General features: G+C 42.5%; 1 protein-coding gene across 1 annotated transcript; it reads right to left on the bottom strand.

The window, feature by feature from the left end:
- Positions 1-971: 971 nt before the first annotated feature.
- On the bottom strand, positions 972-18,823 carry fbxl20 (F-box and leucine-rich repeat protein 20). Its single transcript, XM_067616388.1, has 15 exons — positions 18,373-18,823; positions 11,195-11,256; positions 10,272-10,326; positions 10,048-10,122; positions 9,830-9,924; positions 9,675-9,743; positions 9,492-9,587; positions 9,253-9,379; positions 8,589-8,663; positions 7,663-7,793; positions 6,857-6,917; positions 6,580-6,624; positions 6,434-6,490; positions 6,123-6,335; positions 972-4,621 (listed from the first exon to the last, which is right to left on the bottom strand). The coding sequence occupies exons 1-15, from the start codon at positions 18,412-18,414 to the stop codon at positions 4,514-4,516; spliced, it is 1,311 nt and encodes a 436-aa protein (XP_067472489.1). The 5' UTR covers positions 18,415-18,823; the 3' UTR covers positions 972-4,513.
- Between the last annotated feature and the right edge of the window lie 498 nt (positions 18,824-19,321).

Raw genomic sequence — 19,321 nt, 5'->3', positions numbered from 1 at the left:
GAGGGACCAAAATGACTCCCATGCGGCGGAAGACAAATCCCAGCTGTGACAGCGGTCGTCATGGTGCAGTCACAGGACCAGAGCTGCTGCTCTTTCCACTGGGATAAATTGAAACTGATTGTTCGTCTATGCCTCCACTTGAGACACGTGGATGTAAGGACACCGATATAGAAACTTGATTTTGCTTGCAGTACGACACGACCTCCATGAGTGCATCATGTCACAAACCCCGAAAGAGTTAAATTCTAATCCACAGACACCCATCTGATAATGGTTGTGCTTTTATGATTTTTGCTCTTGTACTTGTGAATCAGTCACTATACTATCTATCCATGTCAGTTTTAAGCTTGCAAAAGCTCAGAAAAACTGCAAATAAGCCCCTTTAGCTCCACATATACTACTGTAATGAACACATTTCCACATTTCCAGAGAGAGTAAAGCATGTCGTATGTCCATTAGAGTAGAGTGATGCTGATTTCTTGACCTGCTCTCTCTTAAAAAAAAAGATTTTGGACCTCAATGAGACTTGATGACATTAAGAAATTGTCAAATCAAATGAAGCTCTGCACAAATTTCTACATTTTACATTGCAAAGTGTCTGCAAAGACAGAGAACTGCGTAAGCAGAGCATCATCCAGGTGTTTTATAGCCACTGTCAGTCCAATAATGAAATATTCATGCGTTTTGGGCTCTTGTAGGATAACCCTATTTCTTCTAATTTCCAATTGAAAAACAATTAATTCCAGACTGGGAACTGGCAGTTTACCCATTTTTTTTATACCTCTAACTAAAGCAAATCAATTAGACATGTTGAATAGCTGATGAGATCCTGAATCCTGCAACCAGCTGAGGGCAGAAACCAGAGGAATCATCACAACTGGCTCATTGCTGCCACCTACTGTTCAAATCATGCTAAACAACCATTACCTGTGAGGTGCAACACCAGTGACAAAAAAATAGACAAGCCTTAATAATATAGGTATATATTTATTCATACGTACATATTCATTTATATCGGTTAATTGTACAAAAAAAAGAAAAAGAAAGAAAAAGAAAAAAAAAAAAGGAAAAGATTTACAGTAATTATATGAACTACAGTCATTGTCAAATATGTTTTTTGAAATGTCTCCTGTGTCAATCTACCATGAACGCACACTGTAGATTCACCTCTTGCCCTCTATCCTAATCCTCATCCTTACTCCAGTGTTTGGGACCGAAACGTGCATGAAACAAACTGATCCACAGCAAAGTAGCTCGTCCTCCGTGTAAACTGGTGGAAGGGTCTGACAGAAGGACACGAAGCGTTTGATACTGTGAGGAAGAAAAAAATAAAGTCCGGTATTTCGTTTTTTTGCGAAGCCTGTAGTGTATTTTGAGCTGTGAAAAGCCTGATGACAGGTTATTTCTTTTGTACACAAACCTTCAGGAGCGGGTTGAGTACCATTACCTGTAATCCATTCAGAGTATTGTTAGCACTATGACTCAGCCCGCGCCACATACAGTGCATGAAGAGGGCAAGCAGGTGTTACAACCAGGCTCATTTTTCTAAATCCTACGACTTTTCCTTTTTCCTCGAGTTAAGTGTCTTAACCCCCAGAGCACAGGGAGAGAGAGTACATTAGATATCTCCGCCATTTTGACTCTTAGTTGTTCCCTAATCCCCCCGTAAACCCCCATTCAAACAAAACAGATCAGACTGGATTACACTGGATTCATCTCTGCTGGCATTATCCTGCCCGCCGTAGCTGTCAAATCGCAAACTGAACAGGATCATCATTCAGTATTTTTTGCCGGATGGTGGGCATCTTAAACCAAGAATGGGGAGATTTATCAACATTCCACATTAGGTTGATCGATTTCTGTCTTGTTTGAAGTGTCAGGGCAGGGTGCATTATGGGAGGGGGGTATCTGGAAAAGCAAAGGCATACAAATTTTAAAAAAAAGAGAGGAAAGCACACTTCTCCTTGATGGAAACATTCAATAAGTAAAACCTACATCATACATACATGTCATCATGAACTCCTCCTCAACTCATAAAAAAAAACCCCAACTCACATTTAACATTTATTATAATTGCACTGGTGCCAAAACTCCCCCCCGCCCCCCCCCCGGACAAAAGGCTACACTCTGGACATTTAGTGACGATAAACTTAATAAAAACACAAACTCCATCAGATCAAAAAAAAAAAAAAAAAACAAAAAAAACAACTGAGGACTGGAAGAGGGCTCAAACTCAATTCGGAGACACTGAACTCATGACTTCAAAACACAAAGCAGGCGCAATCCATAACCACACCAAAACAGAAATGCAAAGAAAGAGAGAGAGAGAAAAAAAAAAAGAAAAAAAAAAGGTCGAGATCCAGAGGAAATCATGTCAAAGAGAAAAGAAAAGAAAAAAAAAGCAGTAAAAGACACAATTATAAAATGAAATGGGAACAAAAGAGAGACGCAGAATAAAGCAGGTGCGAGTGCAGGAGAAGATAATCCATAAGAACAGGCTTCAATACTTCATAGGGCAGGGGGAGGGGGGGCGGGGGGTAGTGGGGGGGGTGGGTTTGAAGTCCGTTATAGCCCTCCGTTGTGACAGAATCGTTCCATCATATCTGCTCTTAGCAGGCCAGAATTGTGCGCTCAAGATTCAGTCGACTTCCTCTCGCAGTGACTCCCACTGGTCTGATCCGGTCTTAACCTCTGGCAGCGTCACTGGTCCCAGACAGACGGGAGGTGGTCACAGGTGGCAGGGTGTAACACGTTGTTACTCCATCCCCTGCAAGGCCTCATGGGGGGGGGAAGTTGAGGAGTCACCGACGCCACCGCAATGTCCCTCTCAACACTGCGCGTGGTTTACTGGTTCTTCGTCAACAGAACCGGCCACCGATGCGAAAAAACGAGAGCAACTAAATGAAATCAGATCAAAATTGACGTACTTTGATTGTTTTCAGTTGGCTTTTTCTTTCCGAATGTCCTGGTCTGACAGCATGAACGCATGTAGTGATGTCTGACTTTTTTTTTTTTTTTTTTTTTTTTTCCTTCCTTCTTCTTCCTTCAAGAGTGTCTTTATACTTTTTCTGTTGTTGAAATGAGCTTTCACAGGCCAGCATCAGTTCTTCCACGTTGAGTACTGGCTCATTTTTACTCTCCAAAAGCTCCAGCACATATTCTCTCACACACACATACACACGCACACACACATACATCTGTACTCAGACAAGTATGTGTGAGCTTCACCGTAGTTCCCCTCAGAGAGATCCATTGACAGCAAATCACTGCTCCGTCTCATATCCTCTCATATCTGTTTAGCCGGCTTCGACTCTCGAGCTCCCACTGTCCTCGCTTATGTACAATTAGATTTTAAAAAACTAGAGGTGTTACATGCAACATTTGGCATCTTTAGTCCCCACTTGTGAGTCTTAATTGGTGTCCGTTTTAGAAAAATATTAAACTTTGTCTTTTTTTTTTTTTTTTTTTTCCTTCCTTCCTCTTCAGTACATTGAAGCTTCTGATTGTAACAGAGACAGAGAGAGGTGAGGGTACAGTGCTAGCAAGCTCAGTGTATGCATGTGAGTGATGATTTGGATTCCGATGTGTTTTGTTAGTGAAATTCTCAAATTCCTGTCTTTGTAAAGTGTCTCATCATTGCTTTACTGTAAGTGCAAATGGCTGCAAATATGTTTTTTTTTGTTTTGTTTTGTTTTTTTTTTTTTAAAATCACAAAATAGGCTTTCTCCTGCTTTCTATGTATGAGTTGGGAGGGGGTGGTGTCGGTGGTTTACCGGCTGCAACGCTTCCCCCTTTTTTGTAATAAACATCTACTTGGACCGGACAGCCTGCAGAACAAAGCTAACACAGGTCATACTCAAGTGCAGTTCTATCTAGAGGTAGCTGTTTAGTGACCTTCAACACCGAGGGAAGTGTGGAAGTGTGTGTATGTGTGTGAGGTTAAGAGGGATCTTTTAAGCCTGATCGATTTTTTTGTTAGAGGCCGTCACTGTCGTCTGTCTCAAAAGTGCTAAATAAGTAAAGAGCGTGCCTGCTCGCAAATACAGAACAATGGTTTGCGATGTTAAGCCTCATTATTCTTTAAACTTCATTTGATGAAGAGTTAAATCCCTTAACAGTGGCCATCACATTTACTCTCTCTGTAATACTGGTTTGTCCATTGAACGCAGGCCAGGAATGTTCTGACATTCTTCTAAGAATTAATCTGTGTGTGTCTGCATATCAGCTTGTGTGTCTTTCCATGTGTGTGTGTGTGTGGTGTGGTGGGGAGATTCGGGAATGTTTTGGGAGAAAGTTACCCAAGACCCTGTAGCGTTGTTTGGCTCTCTCCCTCTCTCTGCAGCTCCAAAAAAAAAAAAAAAAAAAAAAAAAAAAGGGGGACACACCAGCATGTACTCTTTGACAGGGGGGGCCGGGAGGGGGGAGGGACAGCAGGTCAGGGGGGTCAAGTGACGGGCTGCGGGGAGCGTGTACGAGGGACTCGGGGACAGGGAAGGGGGTTGTTGTCTTTACATCATAGCAGGACACAGCAGCGGCAAAACCTCTGACGGCTGCCCCCGACGGAGGGAGGCGGAGTGACGGGAGCGAAGTATGCATGCACTTTGATGTTAGGCAGATGGGTCTGTGGAGAGAAGAGAGGGACAAACAGATGGAAATGTGTTAATGGTTCATAGAAATACTTGGAAAGCTGGACTAGGTAGCTTACTACATCAGTGGCTATAGTTAACTGCAACAAATATGGACTGAAACTTTTTTAACTTCAATACCCAGAAATCTTGTCACTTATCAGTAAATGCAGATTAGTAACATGTTTAACAGACAGGTTGTGATGGATTAACAAACTACAGACATGATGAGGCCAGCTTTCTCTGGACTGAGTGTTCACTCACTGCTGTTGAGGAAACACTTTGTATTTCACATTTCAGTTTTGAGTGGTGACACCAACACCAGAATTTAACTTGAAGAAAAAGGTGTGAACCTATGACATCATTCTCATTCTTATGTTGCATCCTGACTGAGACTAATAAGACTAAATGTTTTCAGGCTAGATCTCTATCTAGCTAGCTTTAAAGTCTGTCTTAAAACAATAGTCAGGTACTTGTATGAACATTGAAACAGGTTTTGCTTGTTGTAATTATTCATTCTGTCCATACTGACCATCACTTACACTGAAAGTTCATTATGATGAGATCTCTTAATGTCCAGTATGAACAGGAGGAATGATTACAGCAAGAAAAACATACGTCAGTGTTCATTTGGGCACTTGAGTATTGTTTTTAGGACAGATTTCCAAAATTGTGAACCTATCCTTTGAGCTTAACAGCCAACCAGCCCAAGCATGTGTGCTGGTAAAGGTTGTGATCCAGGACTGTAATTCAGCATATCGCAGTCAAATCTGACTCTTTCTTCCTTTGCTTGAGACTGTAGTGCTGGTCAGAAGTGTTTTCCTCAGGGCTGCCGATGGTGGCCAAAAGCTGCAGTGCACCAGTCTCTGCTGCTACGACAGGAGCACTGAGTGCAATGCTGCTGAGATGATGCAACATCTTGAATTTTATATGAAATGAAAATTACCAGGAATCCTGAGCAAGTTGTCTTTTTATTCATTTACAGCCTCCTGACCTCAAACATCCTCCTTCTTATACATCACAAAGAAACTCACCTTTCCTATAGCGAATTTGGTATTTTCAACATTCAGTGGGAAGTATTATGTTGACCGTTAGTTAGTTTGAGCAGCACGGTGAGTTAATATTTATGAGGAGCAGCAGCTATACACCAGAGTTCACTTCTACTAATCATCTATGAGCAGTGAGGAACTGTTTTGCTGTAGAGGTCTATTGTACATAAACAAATAACATTCAGCAATCCAAAAATAAGCTGAATGGCTGACTCCAAACACACCAACCAGTGGGAAATGCCGAGGGCGGTGTGGCTTTTACATTTAGGGGTTCCAAACCATCATAACTGTCATTCAACATTAAGACAAGTAAAAACGTATACATTTGTTATTCTCATCATTCATTATTTATCAAATTGACATATGCTGAGTTCACAGAATAGGTGTTTATGGTGCATTCTGTGAATGAATCAGAGCGTACTCACTGCTGTTAGCCCACACAACTCACCCTTAGTCTCTTGATGCCGGCGCGGGTTATCTGCTGGCAGTCATAGAGCTCAATGCGATCAAGACTATGGCAGCTCTTCAGGTGCTCCAGTGAGGCGTCTGTGATCAGGGGGCAGTTATCCAGCTCGATCACCTCCAGTCGGTCGTGAGCACAGGGGCCGCTGCCGAGGTGTCTGATGCCGTCGTCTGTGATCAGCTCGCAGTGAGACAAACTCTACAGGAAGACGGCGGTACCAACACAGGCTTCATTACTCAACTGTAAAATGCTACAGGAGCAAAATATGTTTAACTGGCAGGCACACACACACTCACCAGAACTTGCAAACGAGGGCAGTAGATAGACAGCTGGATGAGTGTTCCATCTGTGATCTGATGCAAAAGTAAAAACAGAAACAAATGTCATAACTGCAGGCACCATATAACAAGGAAAAGTGTTTGTGCGGCTCATATTGTTTTACCTGCACACATTCTTCTAAATCCATCTTCTCGAGTTCGTGACAATTCTGCAGAGATACAGTAAACACAAAGAGAATATCTCATCTACTGTTTATGTATATTTACATTTTTTGGGACTAACAATGCTTGAAATACTTTCTTTTGCAAGATATTTTTGGGAGAAAAATTTCACCTCAACTTAAAATATTTGAATTTCAGGTCAGAGAGTCTGGTCTCTATGTGTGTGTGTGTGTGTGTGTGTATGTGTGTATGCAGCCATGAAGCAGATGCCACACTCACCCTTGCTAATGTAGTGAAGCCCACGTCTGTAAGCTGAGAGCAGCGAGCCACTTCTAATATTCTGAAAGGAGAGAGAGAGAGGAGCAGAGGGTTACACAATGGGAACGTCACTTATAGTCGGGTTGCTCTCTTGCAGAGGATAGATTGGACTTTAAAGCAAGTGGACCTGCAGTTGTAATGCCTGAGCTAACTTTACTGCAGAACAGAGCGTGACACTGTCAGACTCATGCTGGACAGTTTTTATTAAAGAGGATCAAAACTCATGCAGCAGAACCGCAGAACTTGGCTGCCAACAGTTTGATCAGAGATTCGGGTGTGTTATGCTAGTAGCGACTGTATCCTCGAGTTGCTAGCCTCAAACAGAGATTTGGAGGAGGGCCAAAGAGATCTGGTTAACTCACTTCTTCCTTCCTAACTCCACACCCTCGATTTTTTCCCTTCATTTTCAAATTTGTAGTCTCCAGCCTAAGCCGATGCCAAATTAAGTGACATCAATTTATCAGTCTAGTTATAAAGCAAATGTGTGATAGAATAAGCATTGTTTCTAATCAAGTCTAAGTTTCACCCATCTCAGAGAGATTTCCTAAAGCGTGGTACAACATCAGTCTGCCAGGATCAAGATTGTCAGTCAATTAGGAAATATACTTGAAATCGAGTTAAACATGTTGTGCTCAAGTGAAATAACTTCACACCCACATTGACTGGATAGTTACTTACATCTTAGGACTCCTTTTCAGACTAATTGGCTTGTTTAGGAAGTTGTCCACAGTTGAGTACAGAGTAAAGACGGGCGTGTGTAAACTTACCTGAGGCGAGGGCAATTCTGTCCCAGAGCGTGCAGGATGGCGTCTGTGATGTTGGCACAACCCGACACACACAAAGACTGCAGGCGGTGACAACCCCGGCAAATTGTGATGAGGCCTTCATCTGTGATCTGCTGCTCACAGAGAGAGGAAGAGCGTGATTGTGTGTGGAGGAGGAGGAGGAGGAGGAGGAGGGTCTTTTGAATCCACGTACAATGTGAGATGTGACAACATACCAACTTCTCCTGTGTTCACTGGTTGCTGTGCTTCAACAGCAAAATCAATGTCAAGACAATACATATATTCATGTACCACCTCAGCTCTCAGCTAATGAGAGCAACTTCTTTTCCCCTGCATGTATCGCTCAAGAAAAACTCTGTATAGATCAGACAGAGGAGGAACAGGTGAGCGAGGAGAGAGAGAGAGAGCAGGACTAGGAGAGAGAAAGCGAAGCGGAAAAGAGAACGAACAACTGGCACAAGATGAGACGCCGAGTTCCTGAGGTGTGAGATGAGAGGGAGATGTAGAGAGAAAAGAAGAAGATGAGGAGGAGGAGGAGGGGGAGAGCATTCAGGTGGTGATGAAGAAGGGGAACTTTAGGAGACAGGTACAGCCAGAGTATGTGAGCTGGGATCACAGACTATTGGTTATATGGGCTGGACGGCAAAGTCGTAAGTCCACAACCGAGCTTTGAGGTGAAAAGCACAACATGTATTTTGTGTCCTGTCATCCTCTTCCCCGTAACTATGACGCAAACAGCATTCATGTACTTCAATCTCAAAAAGTACTTCAAGGGATTCAGAGGTTTTATAACAATGTTTACAGAGAGGCATAAGATGATAAAATGTAGATATGAAGCACCACTGAAATATAAAATACAGCTTTTTATTGATCTTGATTCCACTTTCAGCCATGTTGAGTGTACTTACTGAGCATGTCTGCAAGTTGAGTGTGACCAGCTCTGGACAGTGAGCCCCGATATGCTTCAGAGCCTCATCTTCTAGCTGTGGAAGAGAAAAGAAGCGGACATTTTTCAGAGTCATCTGAGCTCAACCTACAATCTGACACCTCTCTCTTAGTCCAGGTTATAGGTTAGATTACATTTATGACAAAATACATGTTGTAATTTGTTTTTGTTCTTGAAATTAATGGAAACATATGGTTGTCTTTATACTCTATACTGTTGATATTACAGGATGGTTATCAAAGCTTTTACATTTGCTGTAAACAATGTATTTCCTCTGATACATCCTCTATTGCACAGGAAGTGATACATCTTATGTTTGTGGTAGCAGCAAAAGTGTTTTATCTGAAATGAAAATAAGAGGAACTTGGTAGATAGTTTAAATAGTAATAGTCACTGTGGGGGAACGTACAAGTAAACAATGCCACTTGACTGTTGAGCAATAAGGACAAAGCACCAAAGTCATCTCTGATGGATCCAAAACAAACAGTACTACAAACTAATGTGCTTTCTGATTCATCAAATTGAGTTTTATACTGAATTAAATCATCTGAAAACCCATTATCTTCAAAGCATCAGCGGCACCAATCTGCACCCACAGATCATTTTCAGTATTTAACCATACATACCTGTGTGCAGCCCTTGAGAAAAAGGCCTTTGAGTCCGGGGCAGGAACGAACCAGGGCTTGGATGCCATCCTTGGTGACCTGATCACACCAGGAGATGTTAAGCTGCTCCAGCAGGGGACAGCCCTCACTGAGAGGAGGAAAAAAGAGGAAGATAAAGTACCTTTTGTGGTGTGGCATTACTGATGAACAGAGTAATATAAAGTCAGCGAGGTGTACATCACAACTTCGACCCTACACACCTGAGAGCTTTGAGAGACAGGTTGGTGATTGAGGTACAGGAAGCGAGGTCCAGGTGCTTCAACTTTGGACAGAACTTGCTGAGGCTATTACACGTGCTGCAGAGGAGAAGGACACTGAGCGTTCTGAAGGAAAAATATCATTACGATTCATTGGCAGCCCTGTTACATAAACTATACACATACCTGTCAGTGATCTTGGTGCAGCCGTTCAAACTAAGCAGCTCAATGTTCCTGCAGTTCTGGGAGAAAGTCCTACAAAGAAAAAAAACATTTATGCAATGGCAGTTGAACTTCATCTGCCCATCTCTCTCTCTCTTTTTCCTCAGGGTCATCCTCACCTCAGGGCGCTGTCACCCACACCAAGGCACCCCCGCAGGCTCAGCTTTCTAAGGAATCCCCCACATCGCTTTGAGATGTTCTCCACCACACGTCCCTGCAACAAAACACAATCCACTCAGCCTTCCGCATTTCCTTCTACTTTCCCTTGATTTTAAAATAATGACAGATTAGGGGTGAGATGAAAGGTTGAGAGCAAACATTAATATTACAAGCTCACCTCGATGTCCCTCTGAAAGTCAAAGAGGTCGATTCGTTGCCAGTTGCTGCCATCCAAAGCCAGAACATTCCAGGACTGAGCGCAGAGAGGGAGAAACAGACATTTAGGGGGTCAAGGTTTCTCTCTAAACGTACCATGTATACACACACACATACACACACTAAAACATACACAGTCACACATACATGCATACACACACACACACCTTGTGAACACAGACTCACCCGTGAGACCTGGGCACAGCGACAGAGTGTCACCACATCCAGAAAGGAGAAGATTCTGGAAGACAGACAGGGACGGTTTAGAGACCCTGATCCCCGCTGCCAGAAGCTTCCTCTTTACACTAGACTCTGCCCTCAACCCTGCGTCTGCTTCCACTCACAGCACAGGGGTGTGAGTAAATCAGCTAATATTGTCTTTGACTGTCAGCACGATGGATGTGTTTACCCTGTTTGCAGGATAGACGTGTTTACTTAAGAGTGGGGTCACGGCGAGGAAGATAAGCAATCTGCTTCTGGAGAACAGAAACTTACTATAAGATCCTTCAATGCAGCAAAAAAAAAAAAAAAAAAAAAAAACTATGTTAAGGATTGAAGCAGGGATGCAGTGAGTCCCAGCGCAGTCTGCCAGCCTCACAAATCACAGCGTTGCACCTGGCCAAGCAGCACAGAGTCAGCAGCCGCAGCACAGGCAGCTTGGCTGGCAAGGCCGAGGCTTGAGTTATGGCCTTCATTTTCTGTTTGCTCAGGGGCTCTTGAGTTTTCTTTGTTTTTTTTTTTTTCCTGAAGTCAATTTCAATGTTTTATAGTCTCAAGCATCTGGTTTTAATTACAGTTTTAGCATTGGGGGAGCAGAGTAGGTTGGGGAATGAGGAGAAATTTGCATCCTGGTGGCTGGTTGCCTGGTTGGTCAAGTTGAAATATTTGCTAAAAAGGGCAAGTGAGCATACAGTATATGATTGTGAGACGCACAATGTGTGTGTGTGTTCGGGGGTCAGGAGAGGGAGGAGGGGGTGGTGCAAGGCTAATTGTGTCTTTGTGTATGATGAGATTAAAGCAGGAGGTGAGTGTTAGGTATGCAACATGCTATTTCTGCTTGCAAAAACCCTGCAGAGATTCTGATTGAAGTGTTTCAAAATGTCACTCACCGTAACAACAGCTCCTTCGGTAACTTCTTATTGATGACTGCCTCGTCACTGTTTGTGAACATCTGAAAAGGATGCAGAAGATAACATTAGTCCTGGCAGCCTGTTTCAACATGGCTGGAGCACCCTCCATCCATTCACTCAAGGACAGCCCCGGCACATATGCAAGGATAAATGATTGTAATCTCATCAGCGGAGATAGATTCAATGTCAAGTCTTGGAAAACACTGAAGGTGACAGAAGATAAAGCAGCGGAGGAATTTGTGTCTTCTAAGCAAAAAACAACAGGATAGGACTTTGTGCTGTCGACTGCAGAGCTCTGATGGCCTCTGCTTTCATGTTATCTTTTGTGCATGCATTTTCTCTCCTTACTTCCTGTGTTTGCACTGTTGACTTTCCACATCAGCAAGTGCTGAGAATGTGCACTGAAATTTGTTACATCTTTTGTGACTCACGAAATAGCTCCCATTTCTGAAAAACAGCTAATGGATTTCCACATAAATAATTGTATGCTGTATGAGTACTAGCCTACAATCCATACAAGGCCTCAGTACACAAAGAGACAATACATTTACACAGAGCTACTTAGATACACAAACAAACAGACATACACCCTCAGTGAAAACTGCAGGGTTCCCATAATTTGTGGGAAATCGTATTCCGCTAGACTGTAAAATACAAGATTTTGAGATTATGATGACTGGCGGCATCCACTCAGTCACAACAATGCAAATGAAGCAACATCTGGCCCAATCCATTTTCCTCCATAGATTTAGAGAGATAAATCTAAACCAGGGACAGGGTAATTGAGGGGTGGGGACTTTGGTGTGTAAATAAAAAGTGCAGGAAGGCACATGTTATTTACAAGAGGCAAACATCTGTGACAAGATCAACAAGGAATTTGCAAGTTCTTATTTGCACTTCCTTACAGGTACACATAATAAAATAATAATAATAAAACGTAATTTGTACCGTACTTTTCATTCATAGCGAAACTCAAAAGTGCTACAGTATTAATAACCTAGAGCACACAACAAAAAAATAGTAATAAGAGTTAAGGGAATAGTCCTTTTAAAAAAAAAAAAAAAAAAAAAAAAAAAAAAAAAAAAGCAAAATCTGTGCTGCCCTCAGATGGTTAGGAGCGATGTTCTACAAATATGGTGGCTCGATCCTCCATGGTGCGGAACTTAGTACTGGGGTCCTGGTGGAGGAGCAAGCTGCTGGCAGATCTGAGGATGCAGGTGAAGGTTTGTAGTATGATCAGTTCCTGTAGCTAGGGAGGTGTATGTCCGTTGATGGATTTGTATGCAAGTAGCAGGACTTTGTAGTCAATCCTGAAGAAGATAAGGAGCCAGTGCAATGAAAAACAGAATCAGTGTTATATGTTCATGTTTTTGCACTTCTCAGGATCCTGGCAGCGCTGTTCTGAATGTACTGGAGCTTCTGGATGCTCCTGCCAAGGATCCCTGTGAAGAGCTGTATTGCAGTAGTCCAGTCTTGAAGAGATAAAGGCATGGACAAGTTTCTCTGCATCTGACAAGGTTAGAGAGGGGTGGAGTTTAGAGATGTTCTGAGATGGCAGAAAGAGATTTTGCATAGATGTCTTATATGGTAATAAAAGGCAGCTGAGGGTCAAACCGAACACCCAGGTTAGTGACTGAGGAGGAAAGGGGGACGTCCTGGCCCTCAAAGGTGAGATTAAGTATGGGGAATGACTGAATCTGGTGTGGAGTGCCAATAAGGAGAGCTTCGGTTTTGCTGCTGTTAAACTGGAGGAAATTTGTGCTTATCCAAGTCTTTATCTCCTTAAGACAGGTGTTGAAGTGTGACATGGCTGCAAGAAGGGCTTGAGGCAGTTTTGATGTAAAGCTGGGTATCATCAGCATAGCAATGAAAACACATCCCATATCTGCTGATGACATGTTCAAGGGGGAGCATTTAGAGGGTAAACAGGATGGGGCTGAGGAACGACCCTTGCAGAACACCACTGGTAACAGGGAGCGATCTAGACCTGCATCCTTCCAGTGAGACATACTCGGTTCTACCCGAAAGGTAGGACTGAAACCACTTAAGTGAAGAGTCTGACAGTCCAATGGTGGTGTGGAGGTGCTCTAAGAGGATAGTGTCAAATGCAGCTCTCAGGTCAAGGAGAATCAGGAGAGAAGGGAACCCTGCATCAGCTGCCATCAGCAGGTCATTCACAACCCTCAGCAGAGCTGTTTCAGTGCTGTGTGCTGAATGAAAACCTGACTGATTTTTTTCAAATAGGTTATTAAGGTGGTCCTGACACTCAGAAGCAACCACTTTCTCCAACACATTGGACAGGAAAGGGAGGTCGGAGATAGGTCTGTAGCTGGCAAGGGCTTCTAGGTCCTGGGTGGGCTTCTTGGAGAGGGGGCGGATGACGGCAACCTTGAGGGCAGATTGAACACTACCAGTTTGAAGGGAGAGGTTTGGGTGATCTGGGGGCTGAGAACGAGGATGTATGATTTGAGGAGAGCTGTGGGAATTGGGTCCAGGGCACAAGTACAGGGTTTCATCTTCCTGAGGATTTCATCAATGTGGCTCTATCCGACGCCAGTAAAATAGAGTAGAGATGGCGAGTTCCCAGACAGAGGGTCGATGACAGGAGGAGGCAGAGAGGAAGAGCTGGACATCAGAGAGTGAATGTTGTTGACCTTGGCTCTGAAAAAGTCAATGGAGCTGTTACATTGCTCTTCTGTAGCCTCAATTGGGGAAGATGATTGTGGCTTAAGGAGATGATTTATTGTGGAAAAAAGCTACACAGATATACACATACACACTGTATATGAACATCCACCCATGATCCAAAAATAAATGAAATGTGTTTATATAAAAAAGAATAATAGATCCTAATGGAGTATACTGAGTGCTGTTTTGATTATGAAGTGTATATCCTAAAACAACATTCACAATAGCTTCAGATTTTTTTGGGACTTACATTCTTAAGCAAAATCTATTCATCAGTTCACAAAAACAAACTGACAAGTCTGCCTGTTGAAATGAATGACTGGACCTTTAAAAGTCTAGTCAGCTCTAGGTCAAAGCCTCTCTATGTCTCTCTGATAAACATACAAACTCCACACACACATATACACAAAAAAAAAAAAAAAAAAAAAAAAAAAAAAAAAAATCAGACCATGGTCACTTTTGGGGACATTACATAATCGTACATTCATTTCCTGGAGACTTACCCTAACCATAACCGCTACATGCCTAACCCTTACCCTTACCCTAACCTTAACCACTGACCTGAAAAATCAGCTTTTTCCCCCAATTGGGGACACGCCTTTTGTCCACAATTGGACAAAATGTCCCCACTTAACTGGTCCTAAGTCTGAAATTTGTCCCCAGAGGTACCCTATGACAGACCACACATACACAGCTTACTATTCAGGGGCTGCAGACATGTACAATTTTGAGGGAGTAAGAAGGGAAAGACATTTCCCCGTTTGGATTTGGGGAAAATTGACTCTGACAGCTCGCCCTCCACAGCGCTACTTTCTGGCCAAATAATCCAGGGCCATTTCCAAAAGACCAGATGCTCATGGTCAACGGGCATACACTGTTCCCTTTTGTAATCTAACATAAAATGAACCTGATGCTGCATGAATGTGAGCATTATGTTTTCTCCACTGGTCAGCTATAGTCAGTGAAGCAGGCCTGGCAGGATGTAAAAAGCTGGGTGAGCTGTAACCTCCAGCTAGTGATCATTGTACAGCAAAACAAAAAGTAGTCATATTTTTAGAAAAAAACATTTATTGATGTTGTTTTCTTAAAAAGACCCCATACTCAGATTAAATTTTGATTAGTTTGACACTTTTAACAGATATACACTGAAGCTTGATGTTAATCAGTGTCTAAACCAGGACTAATATTTATCTTTTCTTCCATTACACCCTAATGTAGTTAAGGACAACTGATTTGTAATATGAGTAGAAGATAAGGTGTCAGCAATAAACTGATTGTTTCGTTTCCCACAGTTTTAACAGCTTCTGCAGCCTTTACACCAGCACATCCAATTTCATTTAATGTAGTGGTGATGTCACTCACAATACAGTTATTATTGACATATTCCTTTTAAATGGGAAATGAAATTTTGTGGCATTATGCCCATTTACTTTTCAGACTGCTGTAGTCTTTTGTTAAGGGCTGGTGTACAACAGATCACTATGTACCGCAGAGCAGTGAAGGAAGACAGAATAAACATCCGGTCAGGCCTTTCAAAGTAAAACTCTAATTATCAGATGAGGTTTGACCACTTGGAGTTTTTGTCTACAGTTACAGTTCTTTGGTCTAAGGCCTCTTAGAGCCCTCAACCTCTTATGTATCAGTACTCAATATTTCAAGTCATTTGATATTTTTTAACATTTAACTAGGAACAACAGGTGATAATTAGACTCAAGGACTAACTCTGACTCAGCTTTTCATGGCTTTTAGTTTATCAACAATTGCAATAAGCCAATAGACTGTATTTTAGTTTTATTGTATTGCAGAGATAGAATGTACTTTCCATCAATATCCGATGATTTCCCTAACAAATAAACTAAGACACTACTTATTATCATTTGTATGACATTTTCAAGATCCCATCGAGATCAGTTTAAAATAATAAAAACATGAAATAAACCCATATTGTAAAATTAACTGAGTAGGTCTGATCAAAATTACATTTTTGACGTAATAATGGACCTGTTTATTTAAGAAGCTATGTTGTGAAGAGGGCTGTACCTTTGTAAACCTATATGAAATATGAAAATATACACACAAGAATCCAATATCAAATAAAACATCTATTAGATAAGTTGGAAGGATGGTTGCTGTAGTGATCATTCCTGTTTATACCAATGACTGCAACCAAGCGGGTAGCCCCGGGTCTGAGAATTGAAGCCAATGCGGAAGTGCCTTAAACCTGCATTCTCTCTAATGGCCAGCAGGGGGTGACTCCACTAGTTGCAAAAACAAGTCCGATTGTACAGTAAGTCTATGAGATAATGACCCTACTTCTCACTTAATTTGTTACCTCAGTAAACACTTTCTTAATGAGTTTCTGATCTCCATCGCTAGTGTCAAGTCTTCTTCAATACAGCATAATGTTCATTTTATAAATTTTAGTCCCATTTAGAGTAAAATAGACGAGGCATGCACGATATGCTTTAGGGTGTGTCTACCTTGTGATCGACAAGTCACGTTCTGTTTTAATCAGTGTATTATCACCTGAAAGTATGAATCATCTTTCTGTTACCTTAGAATGAACCCTTTATATCTACATAGGGAGGAGGTCCCCTTCCACGAAGGCCGCCATGTTTCTACAGTAACCCAGAATGGACAAACCAAACACTAGCTCTAGAAAGGGACTTTTGCATTGTTCACTATCTGCAACCTCAACGCTAGATGCCACTAAATCTTACACACTGCGCCTTTAACCATAACCTATAAATGCACTGTGCTAACCAAATTAGCAACTAGCATTAGGGTCAGCTCCACCCTCTCATCCAAATATGGTCACTTCTGGCTCCAAAAACCCAAGATGTCGCCAAACTCAAGGCTTCAAAATGGAAGTCCATAAAGCCCCCAGGAAGAGTGCTGGGCTTTAAAGCCAGCTTGACATAGTCGCTAAACTGTGAAATTACAAATTCTGGGACTAACAGGGGCACAAAAAGCATTTTTACTGCACACAATCATGGGAAAGGGAGCAGCTGTAAAATGGTAGATAAATTCTTTTAAACGTCACAACCCCCGCAAAATGCCTCGTTTCACTAACAGAATTTGATCCATTTGGTCTGATAACGTTTAGAAAGTCTAATGGAACCCTCATTCAAGTTAGCCAGAGGGCTAAACCGAATTTAGCAGTATGTTTTCATCTGAGCAATTTCTTTACAGTGGGAAGTGGCTTTTTTGGCTTCATGCACCACTGAGCAACTTTCATAGGAATGAACGGTGCCCCGCCTCAGACACTGTGTCCAGCTCTCTTTATAAATCCATGGAGTCCACAGACCAATGGGAGATGTCACGGTAGCTACGCCCATTACTTCATTTATTTACTTTTTTTTAAACAGTCTATAACTACAACGTATTTCTCCAACAACAGGAGCCCACCTTTGTGTAACCATTGTGTAACCACAATGTACAAGTGTTTACTTTTACTTTGAAGGCATGGTCGCACCACTTCCGGGTTTCTCCTGTTTTCACCTCGGCGAACTTATCGCAGCGGCTCCACCGCAGCTGTTGGGCCATAAGGTAACGGCCTGAATCTTCTGAGTCGTCAGCTGTTGCACCGTTAAAAATAAATAAAACCACACACACAAATCCCACGCTAGCTGGGGATTAAACATACACCAAGTACTCAGGCCAATGTCACCGGCCACATAGTTAATATTTCTGTTCCACGTTTTTCACCAAAATATTCAGCGACGCTTGCGTGGCTGCGACACAAAGTTTATGGTAAATGTCACAAGACAACAACGCCGTAGCCTCTGTATGTGCGTACAGGTGGCCCTTCTGCGATCAGTACAGCTCATGATATGTGTTACACTGGAACAGCTGGGGCCTATTTGTTGTTAGTTCAATGCTAATACGGGGGTGCATGTAGCAGTCACAACCCGAGGCCCCCACAACCGCAGCGGCCACGGATATGCACAACAATCCAGCTCGTCAGACAACCCAACAAAAGTCGTATAAAATCACACACACCCACTATAGAAAAGGTAATTATAACATGACTTTACACTCTTGGTAAACAGAAGTCAACAAATGCCTCTTTATGAATAATATGTTAATGCGTTTCGGGGCTGTCGGCGTGCTCCATGTAGCCTCATTGTCTTTGTTTTGACGGCGCAAAGCGAAACATTTGTGGACCTTTAATAATAGAAGAAACAACCCAATTTACTCATGAACACCGCGACAGGCTTAAAGTGGAAAACGCCGACTTGTGTCCTCAACGAAATGACATGTCAGGCCTAGCTGTATGTTGTTGTTGTTCGGACAAAACAACAGCGTTTGACCTAATCCCAAACACTGACTGCGGAAGCTGCATCAATAGCTGCTTCACCATAAGCGCAATTTTACACTAAATACAGCGACAGTTATCATGCAGGCCCGTATCCTCGTGTTGAATGTGTGTCAATAGCTGTCAGTTAATTTACATGCTCAAAACTCACCTCAAACCGGCTCCGCGAAACACCGTTTACCTCCTTCCCCATGTCGGACGCTGGTTACCGACTCAGTGAACTCGGTGTAGGCGCAGGGAAATGCAGAAACGGGCCCTCTTCCTGCCGATTCCCCTCCACGACTATCATGCTACCGTCCTCTCGGTAGCTCCTATGAGTGCGATGTCGTTGTTTTTCGGCCTGTAACACAAACGACAAGACCTCTTGTTTCTGGTAAAATAATGGGCTACAGGCAGCGACAGCCGCAGCAGCAAATAAGCCTTATCTGCTCGGTTCGCCCTCACAGGTCTCCTCCCCCCCTTATAAAGCTTTCCATCCATCCATCCACACAATAGCCCGGCAGGAACAGGACCTGGCAGACTAACTGCGCCTACATCACTTAGGAATAATAAATAAAACTAAATTATGAGGCGTGCGTTGCCCAAACACAAACAAACTACTGTCTCACCTATAGGCTACTTGTTGTCTGTCCCTTTAACCAAAGCTCGCAGCACAAGCTCAGGAGCAAAGATAAATAAAGTGGGGTGTCAACCTTTTTTTTGACAGCCTACAGCACTGCAACAGGAGTCAGAACTAGATATAACATTTATTTTAAGTCGTTTTATTCCAGGTGATGCTAGATTTGACACCAGACAAAGCAAAGGGAGACCAATTAGGGTATGTGAGACTACATATAGTTGTGCTTTTCCCATGTAGCCTACCTAAAATAACAATTAAGAGCAAGTTTAATGTGTATTTTCCACTTAAAGGACCTGCCACTGAACTGTGGGCCAAAGTGTTCATAATTTTGTCACAGTAAGATCTATATAGCTACTATACCAAGCATATAAACAGACTGTTTGGCGACTCATGACGCATTTATAACTTAATTGATCATTAACTCCATGCTATTGCATTTATTTTCCTCAGACCGACATTGTAACTGTTATGATTACAACAA

Source organism: Thunnus thynnus, chromosome 17, assembly GCF_963924715.1.
Source record: "Thunnus thynnus chromosome 17, fThuThy2.1, whole genome shotgun sequence".
NCBI lineage: Eukaryota > Metazoa > Chordata > Actinopteri > Scombriformes > Scombridae > Thunnus > Thunnus thynnus.
Note: the sequence above shows the minus strand (reverse complement) of the source record. Positions and strands in the feature narration are given on the sequence as shown.